The sequence below is a fragment of the Phyllostomus discolor genome, chromosome 3 (genome assembly GCF_004126475.2).
Source record: "Phyllostomus discolor isolate MPI-MPIP mPhyDis1 chromosome 3, mPhyDis1.pri.v3, whole genome shotgun sequence".
NCBI classification, from domain to species: domain Eukaryota; kingdom Metazoa; phylum Chordata; class Mammalia; order Chiroptera; family Phyllostomidae; genus Phyllostomus; species Phyllostomus discolor.
Window position 1 is genome coordinate 99,719,069 of NC_040905.2, and position 22,273 is coordinate 99,741,341.

At 35.5% G+C, this 22,273-nt stretch overlaps 1 protein-coding gene across 1 annotated transcript in view; it reads left to right on the forward strand.

Annotated features, from left to right (window-relative positions):
* SMG1 (SMG1 nonsense mediated mRNA decay associated PI3K related kinase) overlaps positions 1-22,273 on the forward strand; it is a 100,492-nt gene that overhangs the window by 15,078 nt on the left and 63,141 nt on the right. The window contains exons 2-8 of the mRNA XM_028529281.2: positions 13,701-13,864; positions 14,689-14,844; positions 16,501-16,637; positions 17,603-17,661; positions 18,678-18,891; positions 20,811-20,936; positions 21,343-21,415. Coding sequence (XP_028385082.1) covers positions 13,701-13,864; positions 14,689-14,844; positions 16,501-16,637; positions 17,603-17,661; positions 18,678-18,891; positions 20,811-20,936; positions 21,343-21,415 — 929 coding nt within the window. The remainder of the gene's footprint in view (positions 1-13,700; positions 13,865-14,688; positions 14,845-16,500; positions 16,638-17,602; positions 17,662-18,677; positions 18,892-20,810; positions 20,937-21,342; positions 21,416-22,273) is intronic.

Consider the following 22,273-nt stretch of genomic DNA (forward strand, 5'->3'; position numbering starts at 1 on the left):
AAAATCCACTTGCTCTTTTAGTATAAATACATTAGTAAAGTAAGAAATAGAACCCCAGGGTATTTCAGATTTCTTCCTAAGGTATATTTTTTAAGAAGGTTGGAGTGGAGGTCATGTGTAGAATTTGAGAATTCCCTAAAGATATTGTAATGTCCTTGTCTTTGTTGAGAATTACTGGTGTGGAATATGAAATTCAGTTAAATGTCTTCTTTATATGTCATCATTTAACATGTGTTAGATGTTCAAGAATGCATGATAGAATATTGATTGTTCTTTTGATGCCCCAAAACCTTGACTGTGCCCAAGATTTGTAGGGTGTACTGTATACTGTTGTGCCAATGTGTGTCTGTCTTGCTATTAGTTTTCTTTAAAAGTACCTATATCTGAATTGCATATTTGTTTTTTCATAACATGTTTACGAGAGATTTTTGGAACCATATTTTTTTGACCAGTCTCACTTGTTTAAAAAAAAAAAAGTGGTGGTAATGTTATCTGTTACACAGTACATTTATTTTTAAAAGTGACCATAGTACTTTTTATTTTTAAAGATTTAAAATATGTAATTGTTAGAGAATCTCGCATGCATGTCAGCCCCTTGAGGATATGCTTGAGTCTGTTATCTAGAGGAACTTTATGAGATTAACTCTACAGTCATTATTTGCCTGGTTTTAGGACTTTATAAAGGTGGTTGTACACATTTCTTATATTAATAAAACATTCCACCTTTTCTTTGATTATGGAGTCCTGGTCTGATTTTAAGATTCTTTCTTTTAGGATTCCTGTAGTGTGTAACTCTTAGTGATTCTTGATCTCCTCTGTCCTTATGGTGCTATGCTTGGCTTTTAACTGAAGAGCCTGGAAGTGGGACATGTTTCTTTGTAGACTTTGTCTTTTTGTTCTTCTCCTGCTAGGGAGGTCCTGGAGTAAGAGATTTCCTTTCAATCTTGGCCATTTCCCACGCTGAAATGGACGTTTCTAAAGTACTTCCAGGACTTGCTGACAAAAGAGGAAGAAGCAATGCAAATTGGACCTGAAGCAGAGTTTCTTTTTAAGTCTGTAAACTAGCTTGGGTTAAAAATAAAGGCCAAGAGAAAGTCAAATTAACAAGGTGCCTTCGAATCAGGAACCTTTAGGTAAATGATTATTTAGTATGAACAAAATTTTTTTGTTAAATACTGAATGTTGAATTCACATTTGTATTGGAGATTAAAAGCATGCAAGATTTTGTAACTACCAATGTTCTTGATCCTGGTAAGATACAAATTTATGCCAGTTGAGGTTCAGGTCCTTAGAATACTTAAATTAGTAGTGGATTTCATGTCTCTGCTTCAGCCAGTGATTTTTCTGATTTTTCAGTCATAGATAGTACTTTGACTCTAAGTTTTTTCATTGTCTCAGTGGTTAGTTAATAAGAACTAAGCCACAATTTTGAAAGCTTATCAAAATGGGTAAACAGTAAAATATTAAGAACTATAGTGTATTTCTTTTTAAAAAATTAAGTTCTAAAGGACTGTCAGGTATTTCTTGGGCATTGATAAAGAGTAAAATTTCTCTTTTGCTGTAGATTTAGAACTTACTATTATAGTATCAGTATAGGTAAGAGTATCTTTTACTGGTATAAATGCACTGTTTGTTTCTTTCTGTATCTTGGCTAAGTTAATCTTTTTTCAAGTTGTAAATTCCAGCTCTCCTCATACCTGATTGATTAATTCAGACGCTAACCATCCTTGGCTTCATTGGAAAGCAGTGATTTTAATCCAGTGCTATGTTACCTTTTTGCATTTCCATTTAGAAAGGCTAAATATGGTAGGTAATACAAGACAGGAACTACTGAATTATTAAAAGTAAATCAAGTCTTTTATACCTTTACTATAAAGAAATATATTGTCTTTAAAGTGAGGTTTATTGAGGTATAATTTACATGCTGTGTAGTTCAAGTTTTGACAAATGCATATAGTATTGTAACCATGACCACCACAATCAAACTTATAGCAGTGATTTTCAACTGGTGACACAAGAATTTTTAAGATGCAATACCTGACTACTTAGTCAGGGGCACTGATCTCTTTTACCTTAGATTGTCAAATAAAAAAATGACAGCAACTAACACAACAATAGCCATCCTTTGTGAATGAATCAAAGTATATCTGCTTTTTTTTGTTAGATCAGCAAAAAATACATTTTTGGTGTTGCAGACTTTTAGTAATTAGTTTATGTGTGCCATGAGATGCAAAAGGTTGAAAATCGCCGAGCTATAGAGTAGTTCCCTCATCCCCTTAATTTCTTTGTGCCTCTTTGTAGCCCTTGGTAAACACTGGTCTTTTACCCCCTGTAATTTTATCTTTTCAAGAATATCATAAGTAGGGGTAGAAGTTGAGGTGGAGGGATTGAACAAAAAAAAGAAGAAAGAAGAAAAAAATCATGGAGTTCTTTAAATTGTGGTAACATTAATGTAAAATTTACTATTCAGAATTGAGTGTTAAGTACATTTACAAATGTCATGCAACCATCATCACTATCTAGTTCCACAACTTTTAATCATGCTAAATGGGAAGCCTGTACCCATTAAGCAGCCAGTTTGCACTCTCCCCTTTTCCCAGCCTTTGGCAACCACAAGCCTGCTTTCTGTATGGATTTCCCTGTTGTACGTATTTCATATAAATGGAATCATACAATATAGCCTTTTGTGTGTGGCCTCCCACTTAGCATAATCTTTTCAAGGTGTATTCGTATTGTAGCAGGTATCAGTACTTCATTCCTTTTTATGGTTGAATAATATTGCACTGTATGGATATACCAGTTTTGTTCATCCATGCCATCCTTTGGTGGACATTTGGGTTTCTGCCTTTTGGCTACTGTGAATAGTGTTGTGGTGTCATTTGCATACAAGCTTTTGTTTGAATACCAGTTTTCAGTTTTTGGGGGCATATACCTAGGAGTAGATTTGCTGGGTCATATGGTAATTCTATGTTTAACTTTTTGAGGAACTGCCAAACTTTTCTAGAGTGCTTGTACCATTTTACATTCCTGCTAGTAATGTATAAGGGTTTCAATTTCTCCATATCCTCACAACACTAGTTATTTTTCACTTTTAAAGAAAATTATGGCTATTGTGGGTGTGGCTTGTCATTGTGGTTTTGATTTGCATTTCTCTACTCACTAATAAATCTCAGCAACTTTTTGTGTGCTTATTGGCTTTTTGTATATCTTTGGAGAAGTATTTCTATTCAATTCTTTTGCCCATTTTTTAGTTTGGATTGATTGTCTTTTTTTGTTGAATTGTAGGAGTTCTACGTTTCTCTCCTCTCCCTGGACTAAAATAAATCTTTAAAAAAACTTTTTATTGATTGATAGAAAGAAACATTTTTTTTATTGTTCTACTTATTTATGCATTTGTTGGTTGCTTGTTGTATGTGCCCTGACTGGAGATGGAACCTGCAGCCTTGGTGTTTTGGGATGACGCTCTAACCAACTGAGCTATCCATCCAAGGTGGATACTAGATTCCTGTGAAATACATGATTTGTAAATATTTCTCTGATTGTGTGAATTGTCTTTTCACTCTTTTGATATAGTATCCTTGGATGCACAAAAAAAAGGCTCCAAAAATGCATACTGAGTATATAAATTCAGAATTTATTTAAATATATTGCTGAAGCCACCCTTTTTTTCTGGCTTCCTTTTTTTGTGTTCAGAAAATTTACTCTTTTTTTTTTAAAAGATTTTATTTATTTTTACAGATTAGAAAGGGAGGGAAAAAGAAGGAGAGGAACACTAATGTGTGAGAGAAATTTTGATTGGTTGCCTCTTGCACACACCCCACCAGGTACCAGGACCAGGCCTACAATCTAGGCATATACCCTGACTGGGAGTCTAACTGGCAACCTTTTGCTTTGTAGGACAGTGCTCAGCCAACTTTGCCACATTGGTCAGGGCATAAAAGTTACTCATAAGATCATATGCATAGACCAAATTTTAGTTATGGAAGTCTTAACTTAGAAGACAAAATTTTTACTTAATTTAAACAATACCAGTCATTTTCTAATTCATTGTTGTCGTCTCTGCCCAGCAACCATTTGTTCTGTTCTTCCTGTGAAAGGTGTGTGGTATAAGTTGGTACCCCTGACTTGGATACTAACATATCAAACAAATTAAAGCTAGTTAAAAAAAATTAAAGCTAGTATATAACTAGTAAACTACCGAGTAGTGTTGTACATGCTTTTTGAGTACTGTAAGAATTGGAAGGATGAGCTGAATGATGGGCTTATTTCCACTTAAAATCATAGCTTTTTAAAAAAAGTAATATATTTTTAAAAGATTTCATTTATTCTTGGAGTGGGGGAGAAAAAGGGAGAGAAACATTGATGCATGATAGATACATTGACCAGTTGCCTCTCATACAGCCCCATCTGGGGGCCTGGCCTGCAGCCTAGGCATGTGCCGTGACTGGGAATTGAACCAGCAACTGTTTGGTTCACAGGCCAGCACTTGTTCCACTGAGCCACACCAGCCAGGGCAAATCACAGCATTTTATACTCTTTTTAAGTGATTTTATTTATTTATTTTTAGAGAGAAAGTGAGGGAAGGAGAAAAACAGGGAGAGAGAAACATAAATGTGTGGTTGCTTCTCACGCAGCGCCCCCCACTGGGGACCTGGCCTGCAACCTAGGCAATGTGTCCTGATCTAGAATTGAACCGGTAACCCCTTTGTTCACAGGTGGGCACTCAATCTACTGAGCCACACCAAATAGGGCAGCATTTTATATTCCTAATTGCAACTTATACTGACAGTTCTTTTCTTTCTAGGTTGTAAATTCATAGATGGTTGGAACCATCTTAGTTAACCTTTTGGAGTTGTTAACTCCTAATTAATGCCTTTGTTTCAGTAGATGATCAAGAAAATATTGCTGATTTTAATAAAACATTTTGGAGAAGAAATGTAGGTTGCAGGTGAATCTTGAAGAAAAGTTAGTATTAGGTTAGATTGGGGACTGCATTCCAGGGTCAAGAAAAAGGCTTCAGTTATGAAAATAGGCAGTCATTTAGTCAAGTAATTTATATGCCATCTAGGCTACAGAGATACAGTGATAAGCAAAACTGACAGGCACCTGCCCTTCTGGTATTTATAATCTTCTGGCAGAACACAGTTTAAATAAACTTTTCAAATGGTCTAAGAGCTAAGGAAACTATTAATTTCTCTAGTAGCACATGAATATTAGGGACTTCTAGCCAGTTTCAGGAGAATCAGAAACTTTCCCAAGGATAGCCGAATCTTGAAGGATAAAGAGAAATTGGCCAGGGTTGGCAAGGGTCGAGGACAGGCTATTCCAGGCAGATGGGCTGAGCAAGGTGATTCTTTCCATGGCACTGAAAGATTAGGATGGGGTATGGAGTGTAGAAGGGGTGGTTGGTAGACTTAGCTGAAAAGGGAAATGAGCTACGTAGGGTAAGGGCAGTGGAAGGACATCATATTTGTGTTTTATTAGAATTATTTTTGTTGAAATGTGAAGAAGAGATGGGATAGAAATGAGGATTGGAGATGGGACACATGTCTGATCAAATAGTGCCATTTATTAGAAAATAGCTAATGATTATACTGTTTATTAAAATGGGGATTCTGGGAGCAAAGGAGCCAGTTGTTTTTGAGGCATTAGAACACTGAGATCTTTTTTAAAAACAGTTGATATGCCCTGGCTGGCGTAGCTCAGTGGATTGAGCGCGGGCTGGGAACCAAAGTGTCCCAGGTTCGATTCCCAGCTAGGGTACATTCCTGGGTTGCAGGCCAGAACCCCCAGCAACCACACATTGATGTCTCTCTCTCTCTCTCTCTCTCCCCTCCCTTCCCTCCCTAAAAATAAATAAATAAAATCTTAAAAAAAAAAAAAAAAAAGTTGATATATACTATAGGGCTGGCCCTCAGAGTGTCTCTGTGATGGAGCCTTAGATTTGGGAGTCAGTGGAATAAAGGTAGGTGATAAATACTGCCATCAGCACGTATTGAGGGAAGAGTACAAAGGGAGGAGAATAGAGGGCCAAAGCTTTGAGAAGCTCCAAGATTAGTGGTTTGGTACAGGAGACTGAGCAAACCTTCAAAGGCTCCTGAGAAAATAGAACGAGAGGTGGGACGAAATATGGAGTGTAACATCTCATAAGCTAAAGGAAGGGAAGAATCCAGTTACTTGAAATTCTCAGGATCTGTGCACAGTGGGTTATTGTAAGAATTTTTAAAAGTGGTTTTCGTTCAGCCCACTTCATTCCTCTGCAAGGCTTCTTTGGTGCAGGTCATACTCAGCCACGCTGTGAGAGCTGCTGGAGATCATAGTTGGTTTGGCCAAAAGTGCAGTAGAAGTTGGATCAGTGTGGATTGAAGAGCTAATAGAGGTGAAGAAATGGGAGTGGAGAGTAGAGACAACTCCTAGTTTGACTGCAGAGAGCAAAGGTAGATTGTTTGGTGGAAGGGTGTGTGAGATTGATGAAGTTTTTATGGTTTAAAAAAATACATGTTTTTGTATTTTTAAAGGGGAGACCTTACAAATTTTTACATGTTTAAGGAAAGGATTCAGTTTGGTGGGAAAGGTAGACTCCACAGGACAAAGAGTATTTGAAAAGAGATAAAAGTAGATGAAATTTCAATCAAGGCCTCTAGAATTGGGTGCAGATGTGTTATGGTATCTTTTTTTTTCTTCCCTTGGTGACTACAGATAGTATGAGAAAATTTTTATGAGTGTGAAAGTGTTCAAGAGAGTATAGGGTGGCAGTTAATTTTGGGATCTGTAGGCACTGGAGAAGGTCTGCATAATGCATATAGCAAGTGGGAGGTGGAACATCGGAGGACCTGGGAATGTGGTGCTTACTGATGGATAATGGGTAATTGATAGCTGGGTTTATCCATGGTTGGATTTTGGCAGATTGGTGTTCAGTAAAACATTAAGGGAGATTTAGAGGGTTGGCAAGAGTGTTATTGAAAGGATAGACCATGAAATCTAAGCTGGTTAAAGAAGGAGGAAAACAGTACTTGAACTGGGAAAAAGTAGAGTCACTGGAATTTGAGTTACTAAAAAAGCTTTAGAGTGGTGGTGGGAGGGGAATATAAGGAGGTTAAATGGTAATGGAAAAAATACAATAAAAAAGACATGTACAGGTATAAAGAAACTTTAGACTGGTGTTGAAAAAATGTGACTAGATAGTTGTCAAAAGCAAGTTACTGGGGCATTGAGCAAGGTGAACTGAAAAGGGTGCATGGAATTTGAGAGACAATAGGCCATGAGTGGAAGTTTCTGCTTTGGTAGGAAAATTTTAGTGGAGTGCTGACAGTGGAACCCAGATTACAGTTAGTTGAAAAGTGAGTGAAAGCAAGGCAGATAAAGTTTTCTCAACAGGTTCTCTGTGACATGTATACACACTTAGAATTAGGAGAAAGAGAATTAAGAGTTAGATTTTTTTAAAGGAAAGACTTGAGAGTGTTTATATGTTGATGATGTGATGAGCAATAGGAAAGTGGGAGATTACTTCAGAAGCTGGAGGGGAGGTCTGGATCCACAGGGTTACTATAGGTACAAGGTTTACTTGTTCCATTATGTGACAGAAAGGTTGTGTGTGCAGATGTAGGTGAATTTGTGGAAAGAAGTTGGTAGGCAGTGGTAGAGTGCTGAAGGACTCTAAAGTTAGAACAGTTTGAGTTCTTGCTCTGCCTTTTACAAGCTATGCAACTTAAGGTCAGTTATGGAACCTTAGTTACCTCATCTTTAAGGTGGTAACCAATAGGATTATGTGAGGGATCAAATGACATATAATGTATGTTAACTGCTTGGGTAAGTTGTGTACCATACTTGGTAGGGGCTCAAAATTATTAGCTCTAATTGAGGGTGCTATAGAAGGAATGAATGGCTTCCTCACCAGGGGTTTTCTCCTGAAGCAGGGATCTTTGTAAGGTCACCTACAGCTAGTGCTGGGGAAAGGAAGGAGGTACAGAAAGTTTGAAAGCTGTTTTGGAAAGGTGAGACCCCTGGGCAGGAAAACGTGGGCAGCATTGAAGACCTAGTTGTCAGAACTACATGGGAGTGGTGTCTTCATCAACCTTTTCAATGAAGATAATTGTGCATGTGAAGCAAAGGTTAAAATTGGACGTTGTGTCCTCCTAGAGTTACTTGCTTTGTTATTCCTTTCTTGTTAATTAGATTAGAGTTCTGTCAAGAGGGTTTATGAGATTTCTTGGAAGAGAAATAAACGATAGCAGGTCTTCAAATAATATTGTTTTATTGCAATGTTTGTAAGATGCCATAGGATCTTATCTCTTATTTATATCAATTAGGTAATACTGGTTTTGTTGTATGTCATTTCACTTAAAAGTTGCATAACCTATTGATAATGTTAAGTGGTGACTTACTGTACTGAAAGTTAGTTCTTTATTATGTTTGCTAAAGATCTAATTAACAAACACAATTTACAGTCTTTTAAATTTTGGGTTAGAGTTTGATCAGTAATTTATAAATGTAGATGCAGAATTAAAGGGGGTATGATTGATTCATAAGACCACCTTTTTACTTCTTACACCAGTTCCAAGTTTGGAGGCCCCCAAGACTATTCTTAGGATAATTCACCAGAAGGACCTGCCGAACTTGTTGAAAGCTGTTATACTCATGGTCACAGTTTATTCCAGCTAAAGGATATTGATTAAAGTCAGCCAAAGGTGAAGGTGCATAGGGCCGAGTCCAGGAAAGTTCCGAATGTAGAGCTTCCAGTTGTTCTTTCCCTGTGGAGTTGTGAACAGTATTAATTTCTTGGTGTTGATGTGTGACAATATGCATGGAGTGTTAACACCCATGGAAAGCTCATCCCAGCTTTGGTGTCCAAAATTTCTGTTGGGGTTCCATGATTGATTGCCCACATGGCTGAACTTAGTTTCCAGTCCTTCTGGAGAGTGAGGTGATTCATCTGACTAAAATCCCTTACCGTAAATCTCATGGTGAGTAAGAACACTTATTAGGCATGACATTCCAAGAGTTTAGAGATTACTTTCCAGAAGCTCAGGGCTTGGGAAAGGTAAAGTTCTTACAATTTTACAGCAGTTAAATATATTTTTAATATTTTGAGTCTACAGTGGCTCTTTAGTTGAGAGTTTAAGTGATGATTAAAAATTGGTAACAAAGAGTCCATAAATAGGTTGGTATTATAGATTCTTGAGCTAAGGAAGTGTCAGCAAGAAATTATATAAACTTAATATTTTAATATTGTAAAACTGATGTACAGTCATTTATAGCTTTGACATGAAGGTTCAATTCTTTCATTAAATTTGAACTTAACTGTTTTCTCCTGAGAAGAGTTTCATGTAATGAAGTCTGTGAGTCTCCTAAATGAAATTTTTAGCTGTAGACTCATTTTAGAGCAGTGTTTCTAATGTGAAATGATGTACATACAAAAGGCCCAGGGTCACACACAGTTTCACTTTTTTTTTTCATCTCCCATGAAAACATGTCTGAATCCAGGTGAGTAAGAGACACCACAGGGATAACCTTGAATTTATTTCTAAAAAAGATAAACCACTTTCAAGTGGTATAAACTGTTAGTATGGAAAAACTTGCCATATCCTGCAACTGCGTTGTGACAGTGATAACTGTCTTTGAGTACCACTGTTTTAGGGAATAAATGTATTTCCACCTCATTGGCTTTAGTGCAAATCTCATTTCCTGGTTGATACCCATAACAAATTAGATCTCACCAAGAGAGCAAAATCCCTTAATAAGCCTACTTAAAAATAACTTGAAGCAATATGATACTTATTCCTGTGGCACCACCAGGTGCGGTGTTTGCATCAAGTCATTTTGGGGTGCTTTATTTCTGGGTGCTTTATGGAAATGTTCCTTATAGGGAATTCCCTGACTTCATAGTTCCAGAGTGGTTTCTTTCTTCTTTTTTTTTCTTTTTGTTACTCTTTATAATGCTTACAAGAACTGGACCACATTCAGCCAGGATACACTATCCTCTAACACATGGTAGATTGTTGATGTGAGATCTGAGGATTTGGGTCATGCAAAAATGAATGACCTCTCAGATTGGTTACATTTTCTGTATACTGAGAATAGGGCACTAAAATAGTGTAACTATATTTGCATGTGATTTGTATGTTATAATGAACATTTAAATTCTTCTGTGTACTAAATTATTATTATTTTTTGGTTGCCACCTTAAGCCTCTCCCCTAAGGCACAGAGTGGCTTTCCATTTAAATTTTTGCTTCAGCATACGAAACGTAGAGGGCCATAGTTTGACTAAAGGCACCTAACCCATGGATGGTATTTGCTACATGTTTGAACAACAAATGTTTTAACCCACTGCCTTCACTAATATTGTAACTACTGTCTTACAGATTGACTTGATGCAAAACATCACAAAGGCTCCATATTATACAGTATGCGATTTTTGAGGTATGAGCTTTAGAAACTTACCTCGCGTGTGGCATGTACATCAGGCTTTAACCTCAGTTTAATCATTTTGGGGAAATTTATGCATTTTTTTCTCTCTCTCCATAACATTTTTAGAATATTAAAGGGGCTAAGGAGGTATTTTGGGATCCTTGCTCTAGGATTCTTAGTCTTAACAGATACACTTTCTTTTATCACTAAATTGAGACACTAATTCTGTCAGGTAATAGCTTTACAGCTCTTATAAACTAGTTGAACATTTTTGCCTGCCTCTTTTGAGTTCAAATCTACATTTCTCTTTTGTGCCTTTGATTGCCTCATTTTAAGTGCTTATTTCTCTTCTTTAACAATTTTCTCTTTATTGGACTACATGATCTTGGTGATTACAGCCTGATACAGTTTTTTGAGACCTAAGCCATCTAGATATTAGAAAATAGAGATTTTTTTTTGTACATGCTGAACCATTTTGTGCTTTTGGGTTCAGAATACCAGTAACTTGAATTGGGAAGTTGCTCCTGTTTTTCTTTTTTCCAGTTTAATTTGAAGTCAGTACTTGCTAGTTAGAAATGTATTTGTTGGTAGCAGTAGATCACTTGGTTTCTTCAATGAAGAACTAAAATTAACTGCAATATATAGATCATAAGAACTTATTTTGATTCTTTGTATGTTCATGAACTATTTATACATTATTTGTTAGACTGGAAACCTTGAGTGTATTTAGTAATATGGCTATAGCTATTGAGTATACACTGTAAGCACAGTATTCCTAAAGAATTCATTATCTTGTTTAAGCCTCACAATGGCCTTCCATATTAGATAGGCATAATCCTTATTTTACATAAGAGACAACTAAGGCTTAGTGAGTAAGTACCTTTTGCAGAGTCACACGTATCTTTTTGGTACTGGAGCTGGGATTTGAGCCCAGATCTTTTCTTAAACCTGTATTCTCTACTGCCTTCTGTTTACTGCTATGCCACCGGAAAACAGTACACATATTTAACTCTTAATAGTAAATAGTAAGGGAAATAAATATATGTGATATATAAGAGTAATGAAAATAAGAAATTTAGATATTTAAATATTGGTAGACTTTAATTATCTAGGTGCTTCAGAATTATTTTATTCATTCATTTCCTAACAGCTCACTTTCCCAGATTATGTTAGATGCCATACATACAAGAAAGTCCAAAACCTGTCAGAAAAGCTCATATGCTGTCTTTAATTTTTCAATTCCCTTTCAGAAATTATCTTACAATATATTATGGATTATTATCAGTGAACATTTAATATGCTATTTTTAGATGTGTGGGAAATGTTTTTACATTAGTTTTTAAAAGTTCTCATGTTCCATTTAGTGTTAAAGGTACTTAAATGCTTATAGACTTAGTATACTTTGAAAATATCCTCATACATTTTTCCAGAGATTTTATTTTCCCATATGTTGAAAGTACTGAGCTTTGTTTATTAATTAGTGAACCCTGTTTGTCTGAAGAAGATACGCTGTTATGAAGTCTTAGTTGTTACAGAATTTTATCAAGTTTCAAATTGAGAACCTTTAGGAATAATTTAGACTTGTGCCAGTTAGGTATCCAAGTTTAATTGGACTTATTGTTTATATTCTATATTAACAGTGGTTACAGTAAGTACAGATCAGGGTGTCTGATTGAGCCTATGCAAGGTTTCATGTTTATTGTTTTTGAGGGTGAGGGCAATGAAAGGCTAACGAACTAGATGAAATATATTTACAAACACTGCAGTTATTCTTATACATGGGGTAGAGGCACAGGGGTTGAGGAATAGAGTAGTTTCTGCCCCTGCCAGTGTCCTTAAATTTTTCCAAGTAATTATGAGTTCAGAGGGTGTTTTCAGTAAGTAACATAACACTGACTTATATTTCAAAAGTTTGTTCCTCTCAGAAGAAATAGCAGTAGAACTTTTTTATGCTGCCACATAGTGTGTAGTATTTGTCTTATTTCTTGATACTGTATGATTGATGGTTGGAAGAATAAGGTTCATGAGAAATTATGAAGTTCAGCCCTGTATTTTACTGATGAGGACATTGAGGCATAGAGCTGATTCTTGGAGAACAGCACTGACTTTACCCTGGAACTGCACCTGTCGTTTATTGATATCCAAGTATCCAGGGTTATTTTGGATAATACTTGATTTTTATATAGATTATGAACTGCAGCCTTCAAATTTAGCTTTATTAGATTCCTGATATCTTTCATTTTCTTCACTTTTTAGAATTTTAATATATATTCTTTATAGTTAAGAAATCTTCATGAAGTCTTTAGTATTGCAGTTCATTAAAATAATCTTACTTTGTAACTAATGTGTCCTAATACCCCACTGAGCTTGCTTTCAAATATCATTCCACAATTTATTGTCCATCAAATAATCAAGTTACACATTTAGCTGAGAGAGAGAGAATGCCTTTTTGCCATGAGACAGTACTTTAATTTGGTAACACATCGCCTGTGCCTGATATGTTGCCAGTGTTTTATATGATTGGGAAGATTAATTTTCCCAGTGATTAAACCTGTTCTGGGAGGAAGAACTACTTTTTTCAAGTCAGGTGAAGAGAATGCTGGACTGGGTCCGTATGAATGCAAACTGCCTGAGTTTGCTGAGGACTGAGGGAGTCACTAGGACATGGGATGTCCAGTGCTAAAGCCAATGAAGTCTTGAGCAAAGCGGGATGAGTTTGAAACCTTAATCCTTGTAGTTATTCATATTTCTAAATGGGTCCTTAGAATAGTAGCAGAAAGGGCTCAAAAACAGGCATTTCATCCGCTGACAGTCTCTTCCCAATTGAGACTTACTAGACACAGGAGTGCTTATTTATAATCATAATGATTTAAATAATTAAAAAGGTAGAGAGAGGAGAGAGGCTTGTATAAAAGAAAGATTTCTGATTTAGGCCAGTGATTTTCAACCTTTTTCATCTCATGGTGCACATAAACTAATTACTAAAATTCTGCGACACACCAAAAAATATGTGTTTTTTTTGTCAATCTGACAGAAAAAGATCTGACAAAAAGAAAAAAAAACTGGTATAATTTTGATTCATTCACTCCAGACAGCTATTGTTGTGTGGGCTGTGTCTTTTTTTTATTTTGTAACTTGACAGTCTACAGGAAAAGAGGTCAGTGCCCCTGACTAAATAGTCAAATATTGCATGTTTTTAAAAGTCTTGTGGCACATCAGTTGAAAATTGCTGATTTAGACTATTATAATATTTGTTTAAAATTCTAATCTTATACTCTTCTCTCTTTACAGAACTGATAGTGCATCAGCCGACCCAGATAATTTAAAATATTCTTCATCCAGAGATAGGGGTGGGTCTTCTTCTTATGGACTGCAACCTTCAAATTCAGCTGTGGTGTCTCGGCAAAGGCACGATGATACCAGAGTCCACGCTGACATACAGAATGACGAAAAGGGTATATATATTTCCTTATTGGTAGAGGCATGTTTTCTTATTTGTTTTTTAACCTACCCATCCCTCCACCCCTTCCCCCCCTTCCTCACCCCTTTCTTCTAATAGCTTGAAATACAGGTATTTTATACTTAAATAAAATGTTAAAGTAAAAAGCTCTTTGTTATAGGCAACACCATTTGGTGTGGAGGAAAGAAACCCTGGACTTAGAGCTATATGGTTGGCCACACACACACAGATATTTGAAACTTCATTAAGTTTACCTCCTTAATTTTTTAAAATTAAAGTACTCTTTACATATATGTGATACATAAGTGAAGGTTCCTTGCCAGAAAAGAAAGAGGCTGAAGTCGCAACTACCATCTCTCCTCTAGACTTCCCAAAAGTTTTAAGAGAGCAAATCTGACTTTAGTTTTCATTTCTCTTACCTTCCATTGATGATACTAAAATGAAATCAAGCCCTGACTGGTGTGGCTCAGTTGGTTGGACATCGGCTCGCAAAGTGATGACTCACCAGTTCAGTTCCCGGTCAAGGCACATGCCTAGGTTGTGGGTCCCATCCCTGGTCCCCTGTTGGGTTGCTTGAGAAAGGCAACAGATCAGTGTTTCCCACATCAATGTTTCTCTCCCTGCCCCCCTCTCTAAAAATAAATAAATGAAATCTTTAGAATGAGATGAAAATACGATTTCAAGGCAGGCAGCACAGGAACAGGTAGGAGAAGCAAAGGCTGGTTGAGCTGTAGAGTGGGTAGTAAGATCCTGAACTCCCAGGAATTCATTGAGTGAAACAGAGCCTTATTAAAATAATGTAAATGTTGCTGTTTTCAGGTGGTTACAGTGTCAATGGAGGATCTGGGGAAAATACTTATGGTCGGAAGTCGTTGGGGCAAGAGCTGAGGGTTAACAATGTGACCAGCCCTGAGTTCACCAGTGTTCAGCATGGCAGTCGTGCATTAGCCATCAAAGACATGAGGAAATCACAGGGTAAGGCTGGGCCAACTGGGGACCAAGCACATGCGCCTCCACAAAGACCTGTATCTTCTACTGGACACTTTATTTCTTACTAATGCTTTTGCACATGTGTGAGTTGGTTAGTTTACTCTGCGTTGAAAAACGTATAATTTTTTGCATTCCTTTTCCTGTGAACTGTTTCTTAAGAGTAAGTTCCTATGAGAAAGGTTTTAATGTATTTTAGAAGAGAATTCTGTTAAAATAAGAAAACTGGATAAAATTTTAAAGAAAGGATTTTCCTGATTATTGTGGCTACCGAATATATAGTGGGCTCTTACTGTAGCAGGTCCTTGAACCCTGTGGGGGGCATGGGAGTCTATGGAGTGGATCCTTTCTGAAGTTAAATACACTGATGCCACTTTCTGCCTTATGACACCAGCCTCAGTGTAGAGGTAAAGTGCTCTGAAAATTCAGAGGATTAGAGGTAATGATTTTTTTTCTAAAAGAAATTAATTTTATTGGTGAAGCTGAGTATGAAATCAAGATTTCCCGTTTATATACTTTGTTGGATATAGTTACTGTGGACTTTTAGTTTACGAACTTTTTCCCTTGGAGGGTAGGGTGTGTGTGCCTGTGTTGTGTAGATAGATCTTGGTGAACATCTTTGTGCATATAGGTCCTTTTTTAGTATATAGCTTTTAAAACAGTATTTCTTTTGGATAAATTTTCAAGAATAGCTAGATCAGAGGCTGTACTGTTTCTTAATAGTGTTTGAAGTTTGACTTATGTATAATAAAGCTAGAAAGTGTCTCTATGCTAATTTAGTCCAATTCTTACTCCTTACAGTCTGAGTTGTGTAGTTTGCTAGTGGCAGAATTGTAAATAGAGCCTAGGTTTCTGGTCTGGTACCCTAATGACATTTTCAGTATTCACCCTTACTGAAACACTAAAAAAATTCCTATTCTTTCTCTCATATGTTATAATTTCTTTTATTGTTAATATTCCTTTCATGCCTTGGAAAGAAACAAAACTGTCAGGCTTGTTGATGTGGTTTGTTAATATCCATTGGTTAATTATGATAAATAGCAGTTGAAAACCTAAAAAGAGAATTTTTATACTTAAATGCATTTTTATTTATTGTCAAGCATTGTTTGAGCATTCCTGCTTGTTCTTGTCATTAAAAAAATAAAGGGAGGGAAGATTCTGATCTGCCACTCACTTTCTGAGTGGCAGCCTACCTTGCACATGGTAGGTTGTAGTGAAACATGATTTAATTAACCAAAGCTTTGTGCTGGGAAAATGATGATAATGTGATGATAATCTGCAATACTTTGAGCCTTCCAGTGGAATACCTAGATGAGAAATAGAGGCATATAGCCTGTTTCTCCTGATGACACTTTACCTGTAACCTGAAGAAAATAATTTCTAAGCATTTTTACCGTCTCAGCTGACCCTGTGGAATGAGGTATTTACTTGGGCTTACTTTTTCTGAGGGTCTATACTATGCCCAGTAGTCTGCTTGGGCTTGGTTTGTAGTGTTGAACAAAAGTGTAATGGGACCTGCATTTGTTGAGCTTTTATTGTCCAGTAGACTGATTTTTAATGTACTTTAAAATATTTGGGATATAAGGTTCCTATGCTTATTTATACTCAGTGGATAACAAAATGTTTATATGTTTATATTCACAGAGCGATTGATGTCTTACTCTGATGAGTCTCGACTGTCGAATCTTCTTCGGAGGATCACCCGGGAAGACGACAGAGACCGAAGACTGGCTACTGTAAAGCAGTTGAAGGAATTTATTCAGCAACCAGAAAATAAACTGGTGAGTGTAGTGTGTTGGGGAATATTGATAATTTTTGTGTTTCCATAATAAACTAGGTAATGCTGTCCAGAGTGGTTTAAGAAGGGAAAACGTTTACATCTAAGCAAAAACAACAGGGATTCCTTATTCCAGGTGAATTTGGCCTGTGTTATGATGAATTAGAAATTTATGCCCCGATGTGTAATTTATCTACCATTATTGAACCTCCATTGGTTGCCTTCTGCAATAAAGTGCCTTTAACACATGTGTTGTGTTGTCCTCAGAATTTTTTCTATGATCCAGGACAGAATACCTGTTGTTTTTCATATGTGAAATTGGGGGGTACGTACATACTTTGTTCAGGGGTAAGTTTGGTCTAGTGTCCAGGACAAGTAAATGGAAGAACTTTAAGGACAAAGTGCTGGAGCAGTTACAAATTTGTCTCTACCCCCAAGTAATTTTCCTAATGTGAAATTAACTTGATACAGAGTAGGAGAAAATTAATGAATGAGAAATGGTGTGGCGAGTTACATAATATTTGATTCGAAACAAGCTTCTTGCCCTTCCCCCAAATGTTATGAAAAATTACAAATATACAGAAAACTGAAAGGATTTTACAGTGAACATAACATGCCCATCATCTAAATTCTGTCATTAACATTTTACCATATTGCTTCATCACATAGTCATCTCTTCATCCATGAATCTATTTTTTTGAAAATGCATTTCAGAGTAAATTAAACAAGTTTCTTGAGTTTATTTTTTTTTTTTATTGATGATCATGGCTCAGTGATTTGTATGGATAAATTTTTTTCATAGTCTGAAAGAAAACTTATGACACTCTTGATATATGTTAATTGGGGCTGGAATAAGGAAAGTACGATGTTGTCCAATTATAATTTCGAAGGGGACACAAGAAAAAAGTACAGAATGTTATTATTAAAAGTTTATGAATTTGAAATTTTTATAAATGTGTTTTTTTAAAGGTACTAGTTAAACAATTGGATAATATCTTGACTGCTGTACATGATGTACTTAATGAAAGGTAAGTAACTAATAATGGTTAAATTTAAAAAACTGATATTCTTAGAAATTATTAAAAATAAGGTAAACCCATTGGTTTCATTTACGAACATCTATTTAATGTTTCACTGGGTTCTCTTGTTATCTTCATCTGTGTTAAAGTATTTATATGTTTATAACCATTGAATACAAATAGAATCATTAAAAGGGAATACCATTTTTAAAAAATTTGTCAACATAACTGAATAATTGAGCATTGACGTGTAAGGTGACATAAACTCTTAATGCAGGCATGAATGAATGAATGAATGCAGTAAACATTTGTAAGGCAGAGAATTTTGAAATTGCTTAGAGAGTAGAGGTGAAAGGACAACAGTGGATTGAGATGATACAGTCCTTTTTTGGGCAACAGTAGATTGAGACCACATAATCTAGGGGACTGCTGGCATTCTCCAGAGGTATGCAGTCATTTATTTGTATGTAGATTCCTGAAAAATTGGAGTGTTGGAAAGCACCCAAAAACCCATCTCAGCAGGTCATAAACCTTACTGCTTTTTGATGGTTTTATTTTACGTAGTTATATATTATACTTAAATGAGTGTTGTTATTCCTTGAAGTTTATTATATTTAACCATTACAATTTCGTATTTTTATAGCCCCTGTATATTGAAATTATACAGTATATATTTATAGTGTGTTTTATCTAATTATTTGTTGCTGCTCTTCTCTGAATCATTTGATGCAGCTTGAGGTGGAGTTTAAAGCATGAATTTTAGTATTTCTTGGGCTTCCCTTACTGTTTGTAAGGTAATTATTTCTGTAAAAGAAAGCCCAGTGTCTAACAGAGTTACTTTGGGGCACTGCAGGATAGAGAGAATAGAAAATACTTAAAATGAATAAAATCTCACCTTTTAGGCAGGTTGAATAGACATTTTTTAAAAAATCATTTAAGACATTTCTTTTGTCAGATGTCATTCTTGTCATCTTTGAAAGCTTACACTTTTGTGTTTTGTTTTATTTTCATTAAAATAAACACAGTAGCAAATTGCTTCAGGAGTTGAGACAGGAAGGAGCTTGCTGTCTTGGCCTTCTTTGTGCTTCTCTGAGCTATGAGGCCGAGAAGATCTTCAAATGGATTTTCAGCAAATTTAGCTCATCTGCAAAAGATGAAGTTAAACTCCTCTACTTATGTGCCACCTACAAAGCACTAGAGACTGTAGGAGAAAAGAAAGCCTTTTCATCTGTTATGCAGGTAAGAATGGGGGTGGGGGGCTGTTGATGATATGCTTGGAAAGAAAATTGTTCTTAACACATGTCCTTGAAGAAAGGAGACTTAGCATAAAGCTGTCTACTGATAGTAAATATGATGTACATAAAATTCCTCTTTCTGAATTTGAGTAAAAGACACACATTAAATGTAGACTTAAAATGTTAGGTGTCGTCTCCCCTCTCCCCCAGTTGCTTTCTAGAAGCTTTCCTTTGAATTTGCTTAGTACTAGAATCATTTGTTGGTTTGAAAATAGGAACTCCATGAGGGGAACTGGATTAGGAGAGGCTTCACATTTTTTGAGGGAGGCAAAAACTGAACACAGCTCATACTAGGCTTTTTTAGGTTTGATAATGTGTCAAAAATTCTTATTCCAAGTGATTTAAATGTGAATAAATATCAGCGCTACTTAATTCTATTCTGCCTTTTTAAAAGATTCATTTTTCTTTGATTATAGAGGTTATGAAAAAATTTTTTTGGAAAAGATTCAGAAAATTAGCTGTAACTGAACAGCATAACTACAAAGTGGGCTTATCCTCTATAGTTGTTGTATTAATATTCCAGACATTAATACAAAATATAGTTTTGTATATTAATACTTCTCTCCAAATATTTACTTTGAAACTTTTCAAATCCACAGGAAAACAGATCAGTACAGTAAACACCATATATCCTTTACCTAGATTTGTCACTTATTAACATTTTGCTACAGTTGTTTTATTTTTACACGTACACTTTTTTGTTGAATCATTAGAAAATAAATTATACACATTGTGACTGACAGTTTATGCTGTAATGCTTTGACATGCATTGCCTAAGAATAAGGCTGTTCTCCTGTATAACGACAATATTATAATCATACTTAAGAAAATTAATTTTATTACATAATACAATCTATATTTAGATTTCTGCAGTTACCTGACCCAGGATTTCATCAAGATTCATGCCTTGTGTTTGGTGGTGTGTCTCTTTAATCTCTCTCAGTTAGAACAGTTCTCTGTCCCTTTTCGTTCCCCATATTTTGTGTAATGCTCTACCTTGTGGGTTTTTCAGATTGTTTCTTCCTGATTAGATTTTGTTTAGACTTCAGGTTTTACTCTGTGAGATGAAGAATTTGATTGCCTGGTTGAGGTGATGACCACCAGATCTTTCCATTATGAAGGCTGATTTTTCTCTCTTTGTAATTAGTGAATAATCTGGCATGATGCCATAAGATCTGAGCATTCTGTTTTTTTAGTAATGTTGCATTCAGTGATCTTAGCATCCATTCATAGCCTGTGTATATTTATAACTTTGGCTGTTGTGAAATGTTGGTTTTCTAATTCTAGTATTCTATGTTTATAACATTCTTTTGTAAAGAGGGGCTTTCTTTTTTGGGGGGGAAGTGGTTTTTAACAGCTACAGAATACTAATGTTATGCTATTATTTATTTTAAAAATGTATATAGTGGTGATGTGGGCCTGTGGGTCATTCATGAATTGGGGCCATAAATCTTCCCTAAGTTATTTCAGTTTGAAGCACATACTAATAGTTTAAAGCATAAATTGTACAAAATTTGCTCTATATTTTGAATTAGAAAGTAATTGTAGTTTAAAAGTTTCTAAGCACATTAGATTTCGTACTTGAAATTTAATCACATCGATGTTATTAAAGAGTGTGCTTAGGGATAATGTAAATAGACATTACGTAGAAATAATTTTAACAGACATCAGATAAGAGAAAATAGTATTTGTTTTCAGCCTAATAGTGGAATAAAATGTTTTCAACTTCTTTTTTGTGCTAAAACTATAGGATTTTCTTTGGTATCATAAATTTGGATGTAGTCACTATTGAATAATGAATCTCATTTGCTTGTTTTCTTCCTTTTTTGTTGAATGTTCATGGTTTGTAATTTTATTTTATAGCTTGTAATGACCAGCCTGCAGTCTATTCTTGAAAATGTGGATACACCAGAATTACTTTGCAAATGTGTTAAGTGCATTCTTTTGGTAGCTCGATGCTACCCTCATATTTTCAGCACTAACTTTAGGGTGAGTCCCCCAATCCCCTCTTTTCAAATGATAGATTAAGAGATTTGATTGCACATATGAGGACCTTGGAACTCAGAAAACAAAGCTTTTGTTATTTTGAATATAATCAGTGATGTTTGAGGGTCCATAATTGAATGGTGCATCAATAATGTTTTTATAGAAGATACTATCTGTGTTTTCAGACACTAATGCCTTAAGATATTTAAAGAAAAATATATCATTTTGTCAGTATCATGAATTAAATTTCATTATTCTCTTGCTTGCCCTTCCCCTTTTTCACTTTGTATGATGTCACGTAGGTAGAACATAGATCACCTTTCTAGGGCCTCTTACTCTGAAATCACCCATAGGTGGAATAGCAGTTAAGACCTTAAAATGCTTAGTGCCCTTCTCTGTTTCCATCCAGGATACGGTTGATATATTAGTTGGATGGCATATAGATCATACTCAGAAACCTTCACTCACACAGCAGGTGTCTGGTAAGTGGTTCAGCATATACTAGTTATATATAAATATTGTGGGAAGGATCATTGGTCTCTCAAAGACCAGCTGTTAGTATTTCTTTGAAAGTGCAAGAAAAATATTGTTTAACAGAAATAGTTTGATTATTATAAATGAACATTACTTTTTAGCTAAATTTATCTTTTCAAAAGAAAATTGTGTACTTCCAAGTACAGATTATAATGTTCCAGTGAGAAATTGAAAGGGCTTAACTAAGTCATTTGTGGCATGTGCTGGCAGGAGGAGATACTATAGTGGTCGTATCCTGAAGTTTAAAATGGAAGATCCTAGATATTTGTGGCTTGTGTTTTTTTTTTGTTTTTTTTTTTTTTTAAACTGCAAGCAAATGGTTTAATTTAGAACATTTTCATAAATGATAAAATAACTTGGATATTTTAGCCTTTTCCAAGTGCTGTAGTTTCTCTTAGCATATTTTGGGCAATAAACTTCTGAAAATATGATGTGCAGGTGAGACTGGTACTGTGTCATTTCTTTCCACCGGGGTAATGAGTTACATGTCTTTGGTGGCTAAGTGTGGCCCTAGGGTAGATAACCAGCCTGGTGGTTGATAGTCTGTGGCATTTTAATCTAAGCCATGTGTTTAGTGACAATATGGTTATTGAATCTGTTGAAGAATAAGGATGTGAGATACACATTTTAATTTCTGGAGAACATTCATTTTTGCAACATTTAAGACACTGGATAATCATGGTCAGGATGCTTAATAGTTAATAGTCCTAGTTTTATGATACAGGTGTGTTTTAAGAGTTGGCAACTTGAAAACCAGATGTCTTTTAAAACAAGTTTCTTAAATATATTTTTATTTGGATGTTTTA